Source organism: Lepidochelys olivacea (assembly GCF_965140295.1).
Source record: "Lepidochelys olivacea isolate rLepOli2 genome assembly, chromosome: 3".
NCBI lineage: Eukaryota > Metazoa > Chordata > Testudines > Cheloniidae > Lepidochelys > Lepidochelys olivacea.
In genome coordinates, this window is record NC_140413.1 from 157,680,218 (window position 1) to 157,699,919 (window position 19,702).

The 19,702-nt window shown below is 44.7% G+C and overlaps 1 protein-coding gene across 2 annotated transcripts in view; it reads right to left on the reverse strand.

Moving 5' to 3' along the window:
* XDH (xanthine dehydrogenase) overlaps positions 1-19,702 on the reverse strand; it is a 75,670-nt gene that overhangs the window by 13,486 nt on the left and 42,482 nt on the right. For both annotated transcript variants that reach the window (XM_084623513.1, XM_084623512.1), the window contains 10 exons: positions 17,423-17,519; positions 15,299-15,423; positions 13,324-13,457; positions 11,666-11,753; positions 10,858-10,944; positions 7,661-7,852; positions 6,577-6,722; positions 3,399-3,480; positions 2,610-2,705; positions 961-1,089 (listed from right to left, as the gene is read on the reverse strand). In XM_084623513.1, coding sequence (XP_084479639.1) covers positions 961-1,089; positions 2,610-2,705; positions 3,399-3,480; positions 6,577-6,722; positions 7,661-7,852; positions 10,858-10,944; positions 11,666-11,753; positions 13,324-13,457; positions 15,299-15,423; positions 17,423-17,519 — 1,176 coding nt within the window. The remainder of the gene's footprint in view (positions 1-960; positions 1,090-2,609; positions 2,706-3,398; positions 3,481-6,576; positions 6,723-7,660; positions 7,853-10,857; positions 10,945-11,665; positions 11,754-13,323; positions 13,458-15,298; positions 15,424-17,422; positions 17,520-19,702) is intronic.

Sequence of the window (19,702 nt, forward strand, 5' to 3'; positions counted from 1 at the left end):
TATGAGTTTATTACACAATCATTCACAGTTACCCTCTGCCTAAATCAATGTTGTCCTTAGGACACTGACATATCATTAAATGGACAAGGTTCAGTAATTGGGAGAGCTGATCATAAAGGCGTAGTTTGATTGGGAAATAAAAGGATTCTAAAGCTGATTGGTAAAGGGAGATCCCAGTGATGGCTCATAGCCAAGCCAGTTCTAAGTGTGGGAAAGCAGGGTGGCCGCCCGGAGCACAGACTTGCAGGGGGCACTGTACTGCAGTGGCCTACCATTTTGGCTCAGCTGCGATTGGTTGGCTGTGGTGGTGCTTTTGTTTTGTTTTTTGGCTCAGCCACTGTGGGCAGGGGTGCCAAAAATGTTTTCCATCCTGGCAGGCAAAATGGCTAAGTCCACTCCTGGTATAGGGTCTTGTGAGTCATGACACACAATATTGGATGGATTCTAGTTTATAAAGAAAACTTTGCCTATTTTAACCCCTTCCAGGCCACCTGAAAATATCTAGCAAGGCGAGCTTGTAGCAACATGAAAATAATTCACCATGCCTTCGTGCAATTCCCTGTCCTGTGCAGCATGCCTGTAGATTTGATGCCAATTCCATGTAGTCCCCAACCCATCTACATATTATACTTAACAGTGTACCATGCTTGCGGTTAATACAACAGACATTACTAGGAAGCTATTAATTTAAATGGCTGCCTTTCTTCAATTTACTAATTGGCAATGGACTGAACATGAGAGTTTCATAAAAACCTTGAAATAAATATGGTCATTCATTAGCTGTGGCATCCTAATAATTGTGGCCATCACAAGGAAGTATGAGGTATCACGTGCTTATTATTTCCTTTTCAAGGACACTGGGCATCCCATATCTTTTTAAAGAAACATGTAGACAGCATGTTTTTCTGTTCTGGAGCCCTAGACTATCAGATAGAGGTTTGAGTTATGCAATTGCCTTACAAGGACAGCCATCCCATTAAGGTCTGTGCTGACAGAAGCAGCTGTTGCAGAGGTATTTGGGACCGTATTAGTGCTGGTCTCACTGAGGTGAATGCTGGTGGTGGGGATTCCCAGAGTTCTGCTGGCAACCTGCAGAGCAACAAAAAAATGACTGTTTGGTGTACATATTTGTGAGGCATGCCATTCCCTATCCACAATATCCATGCTGCAACCTTCTCTTCTCTCCCATCCCAAGTTTCACCTCTTTGGGTTATTTGGTGTTAGAGTTAGCTCTAGGTTTGTCATGGTCAAGCATGAGAACGTGTGTGTTTGTCAAATGTCCTTACAACCATTTCATTATTCAGACTTTTTTTTTTTTTTTTTTTGCCAGCCCAAGATTCAACAACTGTAGAAGATAGAGAGGAAAAAGTTCCAGTACATCACACAATCCATCTTCTTACCAATGTAAGAAGTTGTGTCACATCTAGCTTTAAATGCCTCCAAACAATCGGGGCATATGCTACTTGTACATATAAAATATGGAACAATATATGCAGCAAGTGCCCTTTAATTGCTATAACATTTATTACAGTTATTGTTTCTGTAACCTTCCAGAATTTAAGTCCATCTTGGGTATGGGCACTCCTAAGCTCTTACTGCAATTTTCCAATGGCACTGCAAATTTCAAACTCAAAAACATTACAATCTACTTGTCACTCTAACTGTTTAAATGAGCCATTGTGCAAAAGCTTCTAGTTATCAGAAGATGATGCTTGCTGCAGTACTGACCCGCATAAACAGGTCACAATGACTTCCAGATAACTGGCTTTATATATGTCATATAGCATCACAGACCAGGTTATGGGAAATCCTGGTGAGAAGGAGGGATGGAAGAGCCCGGAAGTTTGGGGTAAAAAGTTTCTAAACATCTCTCTGTTGGACATGAAATAAAACCTTAACATGTTCTACGAGTCTTAGGGTGAAATCTTGGCTCCATTGAAGTCAGTGAAAGTTTTGCCATTGACTTCAATGGAGAGAGGATTTCACCCACAGAATTCTAGAACCCATTAAGTTCTAAAATGTTCGGAATTATGGGTTTCAGATTCTCGCATCTCTAGCAAAGCCTTTTAAAAAAAATTAAGCCAGATTCTGATCTTGCTTATCCCAGTGTAAATCGAGAGTAACTCCATCAACATCCGTGGAATTCCTCCAAATTCACATTGCCGTGAAATCAACATCTATCTTTATTAAAAGTTTTAACAAGATATGTCAAATACAAAAAACAAAGAGAAATATTAGTTTAAATATAATGTGAAAATTACAGTTTTATAGGATCAGAAAGAAAAAATGTAGCTTCTTCTCGCAATAAAGAGTACAACCTTATTAATAGTGCATAGTCTGCACGGCTACATTAAACTGAACATATTAGTGTACACCAGTGTGTATAGATAATGCAGATTATAATCTTCACTTCCTATTACACCATCATTTTAGAAATCTAGCACTGGTGCTGATGCAATGAGGGTGATTATTAGAATTTAGGACCCTATATAAACCTACGAGCCATTACAGCAGCTCCCTTACTGCCTGTTGAAAAGAATATTAGGGAAGTGAGATTGGAATTTATTTTAAAAAAGGTCTCATGCTGATGTGTCTAAACTCATCATTACCTGGATCATCTTGGTGTGAAGTCCTTGACCCATCTCAGTCCCACCATGTGTAAGCAGCACTGAACCATCTGTATACACATGTACCAGAGCCCCAGCCTACAACAGGGATTATTAAAAAGATAGAGGGTCACCAATTAAGCGAGTAAATTACCTGGCAGATTTCAGTTCCAGGGCACACAAATAAAAGCAGACTTTGGGACTAGCCTAAAGAGGCAAATCTGGTATAGAAGCTATCAGAGACAAACTCAGGGGATCATGCTCCTCTTTGTATAACTCTCTGAGGCCAACAGTATTCACGCTCATAATGAATTTGGTCCATGATCATCGGTATAACTAGGCTCAAATTACAGAATAAAAAAAACAGCCACAGTTTTCAGCTATAGGAGCTGGATAAGCCAATCTGAACCTGCTGTTAGTTGCTTGTGAAACAGAGGAGCATTCTCTCATCCAAACCTAACAATGTCACCCAAAACCCAACTAGCCCAAGATATGTATGGACAATAATGATTACTGAATTTCAACAAAGCCAGCATACTTCATCCTGCTATTATTTTTGAGGAGATTGGGGGTGGAGGGGCATGAAACTGGGCTGTGTCATGGGGTCTTCTCGATATATGTAAACCAGTAACTGTGGCATATAATGTCTGCATTGGTTTTGAAAGATGCATGTCATTTCTCCACTGGGGACTTTCAGAGAAGGACTAAACCATTTTGATACACAAGGAGAACCTGGACTGGTGAGCATAACATCTAGTTAATCTCCCGCAAAGATTAATGAGACTTGCAGACCTGATTCAAAAAGGAAAGAGTGAAGCTGATCCCAAACTTTGTAGGAATAATGGCTATCCCCCTCTTCTTCCAGCGATTCTGTCTGGAAGAACAAAGCACCGTTAGTACTCCTTCAGCTCTCAGTCAGGCATTCATCCTAAATAGGACACTGTGCTTTCCTCTAATTCAGTAAAGACAAGTGCAAACTACTACACTTAGGAAGGAAAAAAATCAAACACATCTACAAAATGGGAAATAATTGGTGTGGCAATAGTATTGCTGAAAAGGCTCTGGGGGTTACAGTGGATCACAAATTTAATGAGTCAACATTGTGGTGCAATTGGGGAAAAGGCTGATATTCTGGGATGCATTAACAGGACTGTCATACATAAGGTTGCTTGGCATCCGGTTTTGGACCAGAACACCCAGTCGAAAAAGGATCCTGGTGGCTCCAGTCAGCACCGCTGACCAGCCCATTAAATGTCTGGTCAGCGATGCAGGAGGGCTAAGGCAGGCTCCCTGCCTGCCCTGGTTCTGCACAGCTCCCAGAAGTGGCTGGCATATCTCTGAGGCCCCTAGGCGGAGGGGTGATCAGGGAAGCTCCGCGCGCTGCCCCCACCCCCGGTGCCAGCTCCACAGCTCCTACTGGCCAGGAACCACGGCCAATGGGAGCTGCAGGGGTGGCACTTGTGGGCGCGTGTGGAGCCAGAGCAGGCAGGGAGCCGCCTTAGCTCTGCTGCACCACTGACTGGGAGCTGCCTGAGGTAAGCACCACCTGGCTGGAGCCTGCGCCCCGATCCCCCTCCCGCACCCCAAGCCCCTGCCCCAGCCCTGCATCCCCTCCCGTGCCCTAACTCCCTCGCACATCCCAACCCCCTTCCCCAGCCCTGAGCCCCCTAATCCATGGCCCTACCCCAGAGCCCACACCCCCAGACAGAGCCCTCACCCCGTCCTGCACCCCAACTCCCTGCCCCAGCCCAGTGAAAGTGAGTGAGGGTGGGGGAAAGCGAGTGACAGCAGGAGGGGTGAAATGGAGTGAATGGGGGTGCAGCCTCTGAGAAGGGACAGGGCAGGGCCTCTGAGAAGGGGCAGGGTGTTCGGGTTTGTGCAATTCGGAAGTTGGCAACGTAAACCGTACTTAAGTCACAGGAGCTTATTGTCCCATTTTAGGCAGCACTGGTGAGGCCTCATCCTAGAGTATTATGTCCAGTTTGGGACACCACACTAAGAAAGATGTCGGCAAATTGGAGAGAGTTCAGAGGACAGCTACAAAAATATTAAGAGATTTCAAAAACGTGACGTGTGAGGAAAGGCTGAAAAAATTGGGCATGTTTAGCTTAAAGATGAGAAGGCTGAGGGGGGACCTCATAACTGTCTTCAAATATGTAAAAGGCAGTTTATAAAGAGAACAATGACCAACTGTTCTTCATGTTCACCAAGGCAGGACAAAAAGCAATCTGCTTAATTTGCAGTGAGGGAGATTTAGTTTAGATCAGCAGTTCTCAAACTATGGGGCGGGTCTCCCAAGGGAGGCACAGGAATGTGTCAAGGGAGGCACAAGCTGTGTGTTTGTTTAAACAAAGCAGAGGTCTAGCTGTCAGCCCTGGGTGGCTGGAACTCATGCTGAAGGGCCGTGCACACCCGGGAGGTGGGGATAAAGGGGACAGACGGAGCTCCCCCACCCGGGCTTGAGCTCTCCTTCCCACACCCCCAATCCCACACCAAGAGGCAGTCCAGGCTTAGGATCAGGCTCTCTTTCCCCTCCCCTTCCCACACTAGGAGGCAGCAGGGCTCTGGCTGTCAGCCCCAGGGTTGCAGCAGCAGTGCTGAAGTAAGGGTGGCGATGGGGTGCTAAGTCTGCTATGAAAAGTGATGACAAATATCACTTTTCACATTGCTTCCCTTACTTCTGCACCCTTACTTCTAAGTCTGCTGTGAAAGGGATATTGACAGATCTATATTGCCACCCTTACTTCTACACCGCTGCAGGCATGGAGCAGCCGTCAGAGCTGATTACCCAGCCAGCAGCCCCTGCTCTCCACTCTGCCTTTAGAGCTGGGTAGCTGTATATGTCCTTGGCGGGGGCAGGGCACATAAATGACTACAGACACAAAGACAGGGGGAGCTGATCAACTAAGATTGAGAACCATTGGTTTAGATATTAGGAAAAGCTTTCTAACTCTAAGGATAGTTAGGTACTGGAATAGGTTACCTAGGGAGGTTGTGAAATCCGAGGTTTTTAAGAACAGGTTAGACAAACATCTGTCAGAGATACCCTACATATACTTAATCCAGCCTCAGTGCAGGGGGATAGGCTAGATGACTCTCAAGGTCTGCCATGACAATTGGTCTAGAACTTTAGCTTGCTTATAAATTTACCATGGAAAGTAGGTCAAGTTATTTTCAAGAAGGAATGTTACAAACAGATGCAAAAGAACCAGACAGAGACTAAATCAGTCCAAACAAAAAGCCACATTGATATAATCCAAGGGCTGTTGAAATTATGCTTGTTAAAAAACAAATGATGTGGAGCTACAAGTTAATGAACCAAAATTGGTGTGTCAGATATTAGGCCTAATGGATGGACAAAATAATAAGGGGATGGGCTATTCCACCCATTTGGATCCTTAAAGGAAAAGATTTTGGGGGCGGGGGAAAGAAAATACAGAAAGAGCAGATGTAAAGGAAGATCTGATGGAAGCTACTGAAGTGAGTTTCACCATCCTAGCTCCCACCCCCACTATCGCCTTCGCCTTCCTAATCATGAGGGATGTCCTTACCAGATCAGGCCAGAGAGAGAGAGCCAAACACCACCAAAGAAATGATTGTCTGCTTTGATGAGCATTTGGCGATGAATAAGCCAAATAAAGAAGGCAAAAAGGCAGCATGAAACCCAGCAAAATATTGCTTTCATGTGCAGCTGAAATACTATGCAAAGTATAGGTCTGATATACCCCTCCTCTACCTCCTTACCCCTACAAAAGTGTAAAGCATTAGGCCAAATTAATCCCTGGTGCAAGTCAATAGGATGACCTTGACCACTATAGTACTAAGAGTCCTTCCCACAATGGGACTGAAGAGACTTCAAGAAAAGAAAAGGAAAAAAAAGCCACATCTTTACACGAATTTGACTCTAAATCACCCAGGTTACCAATTGGACTTTACTGCCTGGTATCCCGGCAAAGAGTTAAACACCTACCTATTGAATTCATCAATGAGTTTCCTTCTGGCCTCATACTTAGAGTTCACTAGACACTCTTCCCAGCATCTCCGCAAAGTGAACTCTTCAAGCTTTTGGTTAAAATGGGTCAGGTCTCCTTCATTGTAAAGATTCAGCTTTCGCACCTTCCCAAAGAAGGAAACATTGATAGGGCTTATTAAGAATAATGAAATCAGTGTTTTAGTACAAGAGTTTTTAATTGAACAATATCAAGAACAAATTGGACTTTAGTTGTTCCTCCTCCTTTTCTGGCTCCACTGAACAATATGTTGAAAGTCCATGACTAGTCATAAGAAAACCTTGTGACAAGAATTTAGAGTGGGATTTTCAAGAAAGTCTAAGTGTAACGGGGCTCCTTCCCCCACTGGGCTGAGAAAGTCAAACAGAGACATTGGTGCAATGCTCACCTGGTGCTTTTATTTACAGGTTGTGTTCCCACCACTTTTCCATCATACACATAGTCCCCTTCTTACAGTTCACCAGCAGGAGAGAGGGGCCAAGCTATCTCTGTCTGCTTCCCCTCACTGCCTTTCCTCTAGTGTAGCTTACAGCCTGTCCAGCTCCTCCCCTGGCTTCTTTCCCCTGGGGCTTTTATCCAGCCCCAGCCTGGTGAGGCAACAGCTGTTCCAGCTTTCCCAATCCAGGGCCAAGTGATCTAACCAGCTCCAATTCACCTCCTTTAATTGGAGCTGGAGTGACAGAGGGTTGGCTACGCAGTTTTCTGCTTAGCACCCTGTCACACGAAGGGATATAGAAACTCAAATTCCTTTTGGTGGGATTTGGGTACCTAATTACCTTAGGTCCCTTTGAAAATCCAAGCCTTAAAGCTGATGTTACAGAATGAGACACAACTGAAATGACAAAAGAAATTCAGGGAGGCAGAAGATAATGATCCAGATCGCAATTTGGCCTATTGACTTCAACAGGCACAGAATTGGGACCCTGATTAGGACTGGCAAAAACAAATGGAGATTTCCTGTGCTTAATATCCAGCTGTAGTTGTGCGTCAAATTCCCAAGACTTAGCTAATATGCTGCACTGTACTGTTTCAATTGATTTGTACCTGCTCTGCTGGCAGACCACACGTCAGGATAACGTCACTCATCCAGCACTCAACAACCATCATTCCCTGGGGACCTCCAAAGCCACGGAAAGCTGTGTTGGAGGACAAGTTAGTCTTGCAAACTGTACCCACGCCTTTGATGTTGGGGATGTTGTAAGAGTTATCCATGTGAAACAAAGCTCTGTCCATAACCTGATGAAAAAGAATTACAAAACAGAGGAGGGTGTGGGGGGTGAGAATCACTTATTAACATAAATCCCATGTCAGATTTTACACGTCTTGCTAAAGCAGTGATGTGATGCAATAAGGTGGCAAGGGCTAATTTACAAAAGGAGGACTGCTTTCTGTATGAGTCCCTGGGATGCAAATCACCCCAGAGGAAGGCAGTGACGGAAGCAAGGCCAGGCTCCAACCCGGACTGCATTGGCACATGGAGTTGGCTGGCCCCAGAAGGAGGAGCTTGCTGCAGCTTCCCAAAGGACAGCGCAGAATTGACACACACGCTGTGCTCCACGGAGCTCTAGGAGGCATTGTGACTCCTGAAGCAAAGCCCTTCTGAAAGCTCCTCCTGGGATGGTGCTGCTGCACATTGGTCCCTACTCTGGACTGCAGCTAAATGCCATAATCCAGCCCTTAAATAGGCACTAGTTGTGGGCCTGACTTTGCCACCCTTATGCAGGTTGAGTAGTATGTTACCGCGCAAGTAGCCTTGCTGGCTTCAGTGTGAGTAAGGGAAGCAGAATCTGGGCCCGTGAGAGTGAGGATTACTACATGAGTAAGGTTTCAGAGTAGCAGCCGTGTTAGTCTGTACCTGCAAAAAGAACAGGAGGACTTGTGGCACCTTAGAGACTAACCAATTTATTTGAGCATAAGTTTTCGTGAGTTACAGCTCACTTCATCAGATTCTTATGCTCAAATAAATTGGTTAGTCTCTAAAGTGCCACAAGTCCTCCTGTTCTTTTTACATGAGTAAGGGTGGTCGATGGGACTGTACACAGTAGTGTTTGCAGAATCAGATCCCTTCCCCTCCTTCCTAGTTTTGTACAGCACCAAGCACACTGCCAGCACTAGGGTGAGGTTTTCAAAAGCTCTCAGCATAGGTGCAACTCAGCTCCCACTCAAGTCCAGGGGAGTTCTACCATTGACTTCAACCAGAACAGCGTGAGGCCAATGCTAAGCACTTTTAAAAATCCCATCCTAATTTAATCACAAAAGACCCTTAATGGGCAATGAGCTAATCTCTGCGCTCCCATACGGCATGCCCACCCAGCTCAAGATGAGCATAATGGGAGCAACTCTGATGTAATCCAGGGCAAAATGGGTCCCACATACAAAATGCAGGTCACTAAGAACCTATCTCCAAAATTGTGTTTAAAACTGTCAAAAAGCTACTGCAGCTCTAAAGCTCCATTACTGTACATTTTTACATTTCGTACCATCTAATGTGTTTAAACTAAGTGTATAGAACGAGTGAATCTCTTTTGGCAATATGTTGTTTAACTATTTGTAATTATTGAACAGATAAAATCATGTCCAAATGTTAGTCCGTGGTTGCAGAGTGCTTTGAAAACAAAGCACCTATAAGCACTAATGACAGGTTTCAGAGTAACAGCCGTGTTAGTCAGTATTTGCAAAAAGAAAAGGAGTACTTGTGGCACCTTAGAGACTAACCAATTTATTTGAGCATGAGCTTTCATGAGCTACAGCTCACTTCATCAGATGCATACCGTGGAAACTGCAGCAGACTTTATATACACACAGAGATCATGAGTCACGCAATCACAGACATGAAGGTCGCTATCTTAAAACAAAAAAACTTCAAATCCAGACTCCAGCGAGAAACTGCTGAATTGGAATTCATTTGCAAATTGGATACTATTAATTTAGGCTTAAATAGAGACTGGGAGTGGCTAAGTCATTATGCAAGGTAGCCTATTTCCCCTTGTTTTTTCCTACCCCCCCCCCAGACGTTCTGGTTAAACTTGGATTTAAACTTAGAGAGTGGTCAGTTTGGATGAGCTATTGCCAGCAGGAGAGTGAGTTTGTGTGTGTGTGTGTGTGTGTGTCCCCGGGAAAGAAAAAAAAAAAGGTGGGGGGGTGAGAAAGCCTGGATTTGTGCTGGACATGGCCCACCTTGATTACCATGCACATTGTAGGGAGAGTGGTCACTTTGGATGAGCTATTACCAGCAGCAGAGTGAGTTTGCGTGTGTATGGAGGTGGGGGGGTGAGAAAACCTGGATTTGTGCTGGAAATGGCCCACCTTGATTATCATGCACATTATAGGGAGAGTGGTCACTTTGGATGAGCTATTACCAGCAGGATGGTGAGTTTGTGTGTGTGGTTTTTGGAGGGGGGTGAGGGGGTGAGAGAACCTGGATTTGTGCAGGAAATGGCCCACCTTGATTATCATGCACATTGTGTAGAGAGTTGTCACTTTGGATGGGCTATTACCAGCAGGAGAGTGAGTTTGTGTGTGGGGGGGTGGAGGGTGAGAAAACCTGGATTTGTGCTGGAAATGGCCCAACTTGATGATCACTTTAGATAAGCTATTACCAGCAGGACAGTGGAGTGGGAGGAGGTATTGTTTCATGATCTCTGTGTGTATATAAAGTCTGCTGCAGTTTCCACGGTATGCATCCGATGAAGTGAGCTGTAGCTCACGAAAGCTCATGCTCAAATAAATTGGTTAGTCTCTAAGGTGCCACAAGTACTCCTTTTCTATAAGCACTAAGTATTACTATCAATAGCAAATAAAGACATGCAATGGTCATTTATTTCATTTATCTAGTAACTATGACTTTAAGAACTACATTGCTATACTGATGATAGAGCATCCATATTGCACTGTGCAACAAATCTACTGCCACCATTTGTGTTCATCTGTCTTATACAGTAAACTTTCCTGAAGTCTCTTGCAAAGTCTGAATTCTTACAGATGTAGTGAGGATTGTGTACCATGTGCCATGGCAGTCTCTGTTGGAGCTGGCTCAGTTATTGGTATGGCACAATGGGCCCATTCTGTCTTCAGTTACAATGGAGAACAAAATGAGTGAGTGTTGCTGGGGACAGCTGAAAATTGAATGCAACTCTGAAATGAAATGTGGCAGGCCTCAGTCTCCAAGACAAGCTTCTTTCCCAACATTTCTGTCAGGTCAGTTTCTCTAGTTAACAGCCAGGACATTTTTTCCTACTTACGGCCAGAGAAAGATCTTCAGAGTTGCCCCCGTTGCTGTAGTAGGACACCTCCAAACTATTGATCTTGCCATTCTTCATGAAGCCGACCTGTGAAAAACAGTCCCTTCAGGTTTATCCTCACTAGTTGCTTAAGTCCATACAACCCTTCCTACTGACATCTTGACAAGAAGATATCACTCCTCAGGTAGAGAAGACAAAATGTCATAGAAATAACTTTGTTCCAAAAAAAAACCCCAACCCTGAATGGCCCTCATGTTGATAAAAGGTGGCAGCTTGTCAGCCCTGGTGGGTGATGTCTTCTGCTTAGTCACAGAACAACTACATCATGGGCAGTACCAGTGGAGGCTTCTCTCACAAGGGGTCCCGTCAATGAGCCTCAACCTTCCCCCAGAAGGAACACCTCTTGAGTGAGTATCGTTCATTCATGGTGGCCAAACCTTCTTTTTTTCCCCCAAAGAAAAGTCAAATATAAAGAGAAGCTCCATGAGGTTTTGAGAAGGCATGAGGTAACAGAACTTTACATAGAACAATAACAAATTCATGGCCATCTAAAGAGCGTTACATTTGTCAATATGCCACATGCTGTAGTTGCAGTGGAGACAGAAATTAGATACTTCTGCTCCAAAAGCTCAGGCTTGCCCTTCTTCAGCTAAAGGAGAATATCAGTTGAGCCTCTCTGATTCTATCCAGTACAGGTCAGTGACATACACACTAGCTAATTCATTACAATACCTAACTGCTCAGTTACACTTGTTAACGTGACATTATCTAGATAATACATGTATATTTTTTCACAATGTCTGTGTACCTTATAGCGTCCCAAAAAGGGGTGTCTCCCGCCAGTAATCAGCATATCCTCATCTCGATCCAGCATGCATCGTACAGGGTGACCAGTCCTGTTAAAGGATACGTTGATCATGTTGAGTCTGAAACTTGCTACCTTCTTGGCACAGGGAAAGACTTCTCTCTTTTTGTATGATTTTTCATTACAACTAAGCTGCAGATTGGCAGTGGCTGCTTGAGCTAGCAAGTAAATTACCTGGATTATTCTCTTTCCTCTCAAGCAATTAGCATTATGGATGGGCAGGAGAGGCCAAGATCTGTCTTCTTATAGAGTGGGATTTGGTGTTTTATATTCTTGCAACAGTGCCTAGATACTAGGGCTTCTTGGAAACATGGATACTAATCATTAAGTAATTCATCATTAATTAACATCCTCTAGCGAGCTTAATTATGTAATGGTGCTGAGCGTAACTAGCCTTCTGTTTGACAGCCTGAATTTAGCCTGGTTTTAGTTGTTTAGTTACTTAAGTGAGTTTACATTTCATCCCTTAGGAGGAAGAGTTGTTTTCCCTTGTCTAATGAGCCTTCTGCCTTTCATCTGCTTTTTCTGAGGTTTCAGAGTAGAAACATCCAGGAATATGAAATACTTTATGTGGCTTACAGAGGGCAGAGGAAAAACAAATAAATTGTTTTATTGATTCCTGAGAAAAGGCAAGAGTTTCTCCACCACAGCAACTGTCCCCAGTGGACTCCATCAAAGTTACTGCTGCCGTGCAGTATCCACGCAGTATCCTTGGCAGAGTGCATCCCCGCTTTATGACAGGTTGTACACACAACTCTCACTTCAAAGTACATATTCAGTTACAAAAATGGAAACTGTACAGTTAGAGATGGGCCCCCATCAAAGCTCCAGAAACAAAAACCTTACATTTGGGGTTTGTTTGAAATCATGATCCAAATTTCACAAATGGCCAGGCTCTTTATGATGGGCTGAACCAAAACCCCAGGTCCAAACGCCCCTGAATTTTGGGGCATTTGACATTCGGGTTCAGTATTCTGTAGATTGGGCCCATCTCTAAGTACAATCAAAATGTCAGCGGGTACACAGAAAGAGCAGGCAGCGGTGGTGCAGGATTAGTAATATCAGCGAGAATTAGGGTGGGGAACTGGTTGTCATATCCCTGTTGGTACACAGTGTAGCTGAGGTGAGGTTTGTGCTGGGTTCTGAAAGCGGCTGGGGAATCAGTGAAGTGAAAGAAGGGAACCAAGCATTTCAGATAAAGTAGCTACATGGAAACACAGAAGGATCAACAATGTGGCTTTATTTCCTTCAGGTTCCCTCAGTTGATGTTAGAGATGGCTGTCATCCTGCTGCTCTGCCCACCCTATTCACATGTATTAACAAACCATTCGAGAGCTGCATCTGCTTGAAAGCCGTTAAAACTTCCCTTTCCAGCTGAGGATCCCATCAGTGACCTACCCCAGGGATTCTCAACCCTATTAAAAGCCTTTGGGAGTAAGAAGCTGAGAAAGATTCTGGTCCAGGAAGCAAGTGCTTCAGCATCAGTCCTGAATCAAAAGCACTCCGACCTCCCTCATCTTGTTAAAAAGGACAATGGTATGTGATCCCTGGGTCTATGCCGTAGGTGGCAAAGGAGCCCACCTCTCAACAGCAAAACTTACTTGAATGCAGCCACAGCTACTGCTGTTGACAAAAGAATATTTCTGGACTCCTTGCCTCCAAAACCTCCTCCCAATCTCTTCACTCGAACTAAAATTCGATTCGCTGGGACCCCTAATGCATTGGCAACACATTCCTAAAGGGAAAAGGAAATAGGTTAGTCATGCAGGCAGCAGTGAGGGCACTTGGGAGCTAGAAACAAAAACAGCCTCAGTCTTAACTTTCTCTCTCCTATGTCTTTAGCATCAACATAGGTGCTCAGACACTGTGGTCATGGGGGGAGGGTCATACAAGAAGACTGATGGATAAATAGATAAGACAAAGCTTCCAGACAAGTTTGCACACCATCTCCACTTGCAGAAAAGGCTCTGTGTTTTTCAGGCAGGAAGCTTGTAATCAAGGAACTGGAATCGAAAGTCATCTGCTTGCTAGGTTCCTTACCTATTAATAGAGTCTTTTTACCAACTTAAGAAGGAACAGAAGAATTGTCATGCTGGATCAGACCAGCAAGTCCACCTCGCCCAGTACCCTGTCTCCAACACTGGCCAGGGCCAGAAGCTTCTGAGGAAGGGGTAAGAGCCCTGCAGAAGGCAGATGTGGGATAATCTATCCTCCACAAAGAGACCAAGATGAGACCTAATAGTTAGAGATAGGCCCAAGATCTGAAGCATGAGGTTTAATATCCCTTCCAAAAGTTTTACCGTAATTAATGATAACTATGGATATTCCCAATAGCCATATAAAAGTCCATTCTCTTTTTGGAGTGATTGTAGAGCTCATTGGAGGCACATTATTGTTCTTCAGTCTTCAAGGTTTTAATTTATCCACAAGAATACAAAAGCACAGGCAGAGCCTTTGCAAGCTCACCCACATTTCCCTGCTTGGTCTGAAGTAAGGTGACCAGATGTCCCAAATTTATAGGGACAGTCCCGATATTTGGGACTTTGTCTTATATAGGTGCCTATTACTCCTCATCCCCTGTCCCGATTTTTCATACTTGCTGTCTGGCCATCCTATTCTGAAAGGATCACCCCTACAGAGGAAAGGATCATTCCGGTTAATTGGGTTTTATATCACCCCCATCTCTGTAGTGAAATTCAACCTCTGTGCCCATTCAACCCTTGGCCTCTCTGCTGAGATAGCCAACAACTAATGCAGGGGTGGGCAAAATTTTTGGCCTGAGGGAAACATCGGGGTATGGAAATTGTATGGCAAGCCATGAATGCTCAAGAAATTGGGGTTACGGCTGTGGGAGGGGGGAGGGGCTCCAGCTGGGGGGTGCGGGCTTTAGGGTGGGGCTTGGGATGAGGGGTTTGGGGGTGCAGGAAGGGGCTCCAGGCTGGGACCAATGGGTTTAGAGGGCTGGAGGGGATCAGAATAGGGCAGGCTGTTGGGGCACAAGGGGGGAGGTGAGGGCTCTGGCTGGGGGGTATGGGCTCTGGGCTGGGGATGAGGGGCTTGGGGTACAAGAGGTGGCTCTGGGCTGGGATCAAAGGGTTCAGAGGGCAGGAGGGGGATCAGGGCTATGGCAGGTTATTGGGGTTCGGGGGGGGCTCAGGGGTGCAGGCTCCGGGTCGCGCTTACCGCAAGCAGCTCCCGGAAGCATGTTCTCCCTCCGTCTCCGAGACGTGGTAAACCCCCGACCCTGCTCCCTGTCGGGAGCTAAGGGCTGGATCAAAAGGTCTGATGGGCCAGATGTGGCCCGTGGGCCATAGTTTGCCCACCCCTGGACTACTGCAAGCTAAAATGGAAGGGTTTTTTGCAACATGAACACTTGCCATCAGGAACTGGATTACCACTGGTGACCTAAATGTAAAAGACTTTATAGCCTAGTCCCATCTCTCTGAGCCAGCTTTCTATTTTCACACAAGAGAAATCTAGCATCTATTGCAGACGTACAGTTTATCCCAGTCTAATAGGAGTGATCTCCATAGCACCAAATTCACCATGGACAGATGGGTCAATAAAAGAAGTTACCTGTGTATTCATTGGATTCTGGGTGGACACAAACAGTTCCATCTCTCCATCTTCACCTTTAGGCACGGCAATGGTGCAGTGAGTCTCCAGATAAAAGTGTTCCTGCCCACCAATGTACATTTCCCCTACAGAACCAATGAAAAGGTGTGAAGAAACATGCAGGCCCATTGCTGCTACAGGGCTGTTTGCAGCTCTGTCCCCTTTCTGGTCTCTCTGAGTGTACCCCCTCAAGTGGTAGGCCTCATGTCTTTATCTGTTTTGGGGTGGAATGTCACAAGTCTCACACTATTGGACCAGGTTATGGGTACAACAACCCATCTATGACTGCTTATTACCCTGCAGGTTCAACTGGACACCTGTGTTTCTTTCCTTCGGGAGCCAGTGACCAGTGATATATAGTGAGCAAACACCCTTCTTAAAACCACCAGTAGGAACAAAGCATTAGGGAAATGGAATATTAAAACAACAAGCAAGTCTACACACATGGCTACCTTAGCTATGGTCCTACCATCCCACGACGGCTACCCAAGGCAGACACCAGACAGCAGGTTCCTGTGTCTGATTCTCCCTTCACCTTTGGGAGAATGTCCTTTTAAAACCCTGCCAGAGTTCTTTGTTTTCCTGTGTTTGGCAGGCCGTGGCTATTCCGCGTCAAACTAGTTCCAGTGGCTGGCTGGAGGCTGAGGCAGGCATTCCAGCTAACACTTCTGGCACTGTCCCTGAACAGCTCTTAAGTGTTTGCTGATAAGTGGCTATTCTTCTCCTTCCTGCCTATATTCCAGAGAGGCCCCTTTTGAGTTAAATCAAGATATTCATACAGACCCCAATAACTAGGTGTGATGGGGTGTCCACCCCACACATGACTTGAAGGGGTTACGGTAGCCAGGTGGGCCAATTAACTCCCCAGGCTGCACCTGGAGGAGGAGTCAGGGAGCAGGGATTGATTAAATGAGGCTCAGGAACTGTAGGGGACTGTATAAAGTCCCGGAGCTGAGAGCAGAATGGGGCTCCAGGGAAGTAGTCTGCAGTCACTCCCTGGGAGAAAGGAGGTGTGTGGGGGGAGCAGAGATAGGTAGCCTACAGTTCCTCCCTGGGAGTAGGGAGTTTGGGCTGCCACACCCAGAGAAGGAGGAGAGCCAGAAAGATAGGAGAGGCTCAGGAGAAAGGCAGCAAGATATAGGATATCAGCAGCCAAGCTCTGCCCAGAGAGGGCCCCAGAGTTGGAACCTGGAGTAGAGGACAGGCCTGGGTTCCCCTGTCAGTCACTGAGGAAGTGGCACACTCCAGATGGCAGAGAGCGGACAGCCTGGGACAGTTTGCCTTGAAAGACTTTGGTACACCAGAAGGGGAGGATCATAGTGACCTGACTGGAAAGCCGAGTCATGAAAAGGAAGCTGCAGCTTCTGGAGTGAGAGGGGCCATAGGATGAGAGAAGAAGATGAGTGGAAAGACCACCATAGGAAGGTTCAGCACCTGGATAGAGCTAATCCCCAGAGCAGCCAGGAGGAGGCGCCCTAGTGGTGAGTGCACCCCGTGACATGAGGCCAATATATAATATTAATAAATTACTACAGGACAGCTCCATATTTGTCACAAGAACTTTTAAAAGGGACTATGTCCCCATTTTCAAAAGGGATTTAGGCACTTAGAAGCCTAAATCCATTGATTTTCAAGGAGACACAGGCTCCTGAGGCCTTATCTACATGGAGAAACAGACTGGAATAAACTGTTCCGGAATAGTTCCTTGTGTGGGCACTCTATTTCTGAATAAAAGTTGCTAAGTGAAGTAATTAATTAGCCGATAATTAAGTGACTTTTATTCCAAAATAGTGTTCACACAGGGATCTGTTCCAGTCAATTTCTCCAGGTGAACAAAGCCAATGTGTCTAAGTCACTTTAGAAAATTTGACATCGGAACTTTTGAAAGTTTTACCCATTGTCTATTTACACAAAGTTATTTTCAGTAAAATGAAACCTTGCACCCAGTCCAACAAGCCTTATTCACATGATAAAATCTTACTCATGCAATTGCTTCTCTTGATTTCAATGGGATTTCTCATGTGAAGGTTGCAGGCTAAGAAGCTATATCTGCTCAAAAAATAGAGTTGATATATTTGTGCTCACCTTCCACAACGTGATCGGATTCTTCAAATCCGTTCTGGACATCTCCTTTCTCAATCTTCTTTGGAGACTTATAAAAGGATTGTTTCTCAATAGCTTCCTGGGAAAACATAGTTACACATTAAAGTTTCCTGGAAAGACAGTAGATCAAAATATTTCAACTAGAGTGGCATCAGTACTTTTCTCTAATTCAAGAGGAAGTTTGTGGGACAAAGCCAGGAAAACTGGCTTGAGACTTATTAAATTTTTAATTGTAAAGGCCTGTTGATATCTGAGTTAAGGCTCGTCGAAAATTTTCCATCTAAATTGTCTTTTGACAGAAAATTGGGTTTCAACAAAAAATTGTGACATGCCTACTTTCTGTGGAAAATTGTATTTTTTTGTTTGTTTGTGTTTTGGCCAAAAATAGGAGTTGTCATTTGCTCATCATGTTCCCATTATTTTCTGTGGGCTGAGATCCCCGGCTGGACTATATTCCCTATAATGCATCACAGACAGGGACCCCGTGATGCATATCTTTCCCTCAGCAAGACAGGGAGACAGTGATGCATTATGGGAGATATAGTCCCATGAGGGATCCCAGCTCATGAAGAGAATAGGGCCATAAGAAGCAAATTACAACTCCCATTTTCAGCCTAAATATTTTGTTTTTTATTTTTTTCAGTGCTTTCATTTTTGTCAAAAAATTCCATTTGGAAAAAAACTGTTTTGACCAGCTCTAATCTGGGCCCTTAAATGATCTGACATTTTCATACCAAAGGTCGCATCAGTTATCTGATAGCCTCCAAAAATGAACAACTTTCAAAAATACAGTTTGTGAATTCACAAGGTAACTTCCTCATAAAATACTCCAAAAACAAGAAGAGCTACATTCAAGCAGTGTCAATGAAAGATATCTATATATCTATCCGCTTTATGCCTGTACAGTCAGATAAACCCATTTCATGTGACAAGTCACATGGACATGCAGTACTGATCATTACAAAATTCACTAGAATCCCATGGTAACTTTAAATCCTTAGAATTCTTATTTAAGTCTTATAAGTACTGTTAGCAACAGTTAGTTTCTCTTATTCAGTGGTGATTTATGATTCAATATTGACATTTGCTTGTATCATCAGAAACACATGCTATGGTCATGAATTGTTTATACACAGAATTCTTCTGCTTTGGAAACTAGCTAACTGAATGTATTTTCATGGGTTTGTCCTCAATGTGTCAACAGAAATGTCTAAAGTAAGTTTCAAGGGCCATTTTCTTAATTTCATTAGTCTTAGAAAAAAGGCAAAATGTTCTGCAAAGTCTCACATAGAGTTAATACGGTAAGGTAGTTAGAGGGCTCCATTTTCCTCTCACACCACTGCACATTAGGAGTAACCCCAATGAAGTCTCACCTGTCTAAAGCAGGTGTGCAATCTGAATCAGGCCCGGAATATTGAAAATGAGCCAAATTCTGTACTGATATACCCCTGGTACAAACCTAGCGACTTCACACTGACTGCGATCTTTTACAGAACTTGGACCACTGCCTTCATATTAGACAATATGGTATGTACTGAAGCAGTGGTTCCCAAACTTGTTCCGCTGCTTGTGCAGGGAAAGCCGCTGCCGGGCCGGGCCGGTTTGTTTACCTGCCGTATTGGCAGGTTTGGCCGACTGCAGCTCCCACTGGCCGCGGTTCACTGCTCCAGGCCAATGGGAGCTGCTGGAAGCGGCCGCCAGTACCTCCCTCGGCCCGCGCCGCTTCCAGCAGCTCCCATTGGCCTGGAGCAGCAAACCGTGGCCACTGGCCAAACGTGCCAACGCGACAGGTAAACAAACTGGCCTCGCCCAGCAAGGGCTTTCCCTGCACAAGCAGCGGAACAAGTTTGGGAACTACTGTACTAGAGTATTCCTAGAATACTCAAGGAGCTGACTGAGGAGATATCTGAGCCATTAGCAATTATCTTGGAAAAATCATGGAAGATGGAAGAGATTCCAGAGGACTAGAAAAGAGCGAATATAGTGTCCATCTATAAAAAGGGGAATAAGGGCAACCTGGGGAATTACAGACCAGTCAGCTTAACTTCTGTACCCGCAAAGACAATGGAGAAAATAATTAAGCAATCAATTTGCAAACACCTAGAAGATAATAAGGTAATAAGTAACAGTCAGCATGGATTTGTCAAGAGCAAATTGTGTCAAACCAACCTAATAGCTGTCTTTGAGAGGGTAACAAGCCTTGTGGATGGGGGGAAGCTGTAGATGTGGTATATCTTGACTTTAGTAAGGCTTTTGATACTG